This window comes from Rhagoletis pomonella, unplaced genomic scaffold (assembly GCF_013731165.1).
Source record: "Rhagoletis pomonella isolate Grant_MI unplaced genomic scaffold, Rhpom_1.0 Rhpom_scaffold_00006, whole genome shotgun sequence".
NCBI classification, from domain to species: domain Eukaryota; kingdom Metazoa; phylum Arthropoda; class Insecta; order Diptera; family Tephritidae; genus Rhagoletis; species Rhagoletis pomonella.
In genome coordinates this window covers 62,907,869-62,909,727 of record NW_023458560.1, presented here as the reverse complement: position 1 = coordinate 62,909,727, position 1,859 = coordinate 62,907,869, and the positions used below count along the sequence as shown (strand labels likewise).

Here is a 1,859-nt window from a genome sequence, read left to right as displayed (position 1 = left end):
CTTCAAACAATTTCTGAGTGCTCAGAATTTATAAGTCTAAAATGAGCATTTCTTTCGTTATAAATATGAGTCTGAGACCAGTCAGCCAGACTGACTAATTTCGCACTCTTTTGGTGTCATAAATTCTGAGTTGAACAAAAGTAACAAAATTTACATAAAAGTAAAAGTTTATTAATAATCAAAATTATATATAAAAAATATTTGTTTTTAAGACTCAGAAAGCTTCATGTTTCAGACCGTAATATAACTCCTAATTTGGACTCATATTGGCATGCCCTTTTAAGAAGTCAAATATGTTTATTCTGGCTCTTTTTTTGACCTCATAATGAGGGTTACAACTCAGAATTCTGAGACTTTTCTGACTCTAAAATATGTCCGAATGTATTTTGCTGTTGATAAAAATAACAATTTTTTACTAAAGCATTGAATTTAGTAAAAATTTTGTTAAAATTTATTTCAAATTTGTTTGCGCGTGAGATTAGTTAGATTTTGTGTGACTTCAAAATAATTTCTCATTTTCATTGAAATTATTTTTTTAGTTCCAACTATGACCTGTTGTTGATTAAACCGTATGGAGATTTTTAGATGTGAATTACAGGGCAATTCTGGATAAGATTAGTTGCAACATAGTTTGAAAGATTTTGTCTTCTTCTTGTGAAAGTCTTACAAAACAAAAGCTCCTTTGGCAACTTTTATGGTGAAAAGCTCTTTTGATAGAAAGCAGTTCCAACAGTGCTACTTTTCCCTTATTGTTTTAAATTAAATTTGTTTAAATTAAATTATCTTTTAATTTTCAGATTTTATTGTTTTAGAAACTTTTTTTATGCATTTTTGTCTCTTTTTTAGTTAAATTTTTTTGCTTTTTAATTCAATTTTCTTCTTATGTTTGGAATCGGTTGTTTTAAAATAAAAAATATTTTTTACATTTTATTTGGTTTTTATGAACTTGTTTTTTAGTTTTTTATTTTATTTTTTAACTTAAGTTTCCCTTACTTTTTAGATTTTATTGTTAAAGTTGTTTAGTAATTTCATTTAATTTTTAGGAAATTATTTTATTTTGTTCCTTCGTTTGATTTAATTTTTCTCTCTCTTTTAATTGAATTTTCTGGTAATTTTCTTTTAATTTTTAGAGTTTATTGTTGTAAAAAGAAAAATATATTTTTAAAACAATTTTATTTTTAGAAAACGTATCGCTAAGAAATGGACAGGATAACAGTCTTTCAATTGGTCTATCGAAATGCAGAAAAGAGCTTTCAAGAACTGAAAGACAGTTGCCATAATTGCGCTGTAAACGCTTTCAAATCGGAAAACTTTTTTATTTACGCTTTTAAATTATTCTGCTATAAAGAAAACTATTTTGTCATTTACTTATACTTACTGCCGGTTTCACCGGCAATTTAAGTAAGAAATTTTTTTCCCCTCTTTCAGTTTTCATATAAAACACAAATAAAACAAACATAATTTTTCACGTAAAAAGCTTCCGCTAAACTGGCTAGTAATTACTATTAACTGCACTAAAAATAATAAAGAGTCAATTTTTATTTTTATACTAATTTTTAGTAGTTAAAGTCGTCAAGGAAATTTCAAAATCTCATAAAAAACATACTTACGTACTTACATAAATAAGTCAAAAATGCATTTATAGAAAAAAATTTAAAAAATGTCAAGTTAATATGTAGTATTGATGTTGTAAAAATGCAAATGAATGAGTATGGGGAACTGGGCAGGTAAGATAAAAAAAACATACACACTCACACATACATATGTATAAATTTTTGCACCTAACGGATAATAATAGCACAAATCCTATATACATAGTACATATGTATGTATTTTATATATTTTCATAGAAGCAGAAT

At 25.7% G+C, this 1,859-nt stretch overlaps 1 protein-coding gene across 1 annotated transcript in view; it reads left to right on the top strand.

The window, feature by feature from the left end:
• LOC118742028 overlaps nt 1-1,197 on the top strand; it is a 135,793-nt gene extending 134,596 nt beyond the window's left edge. The window contains exon 13 of the mRNA XM_036473995.1: nt 1,183-1,197. Coding sequence (XP_036329888.1) covers nt 1,183-1,197 — 15 coding nt within the window. The remainder of the gene's footprint in view (nt 1-1,182) is intronic.
• Nucleotides 1,198-1,859: the final 662 nt, after the last annotated feature.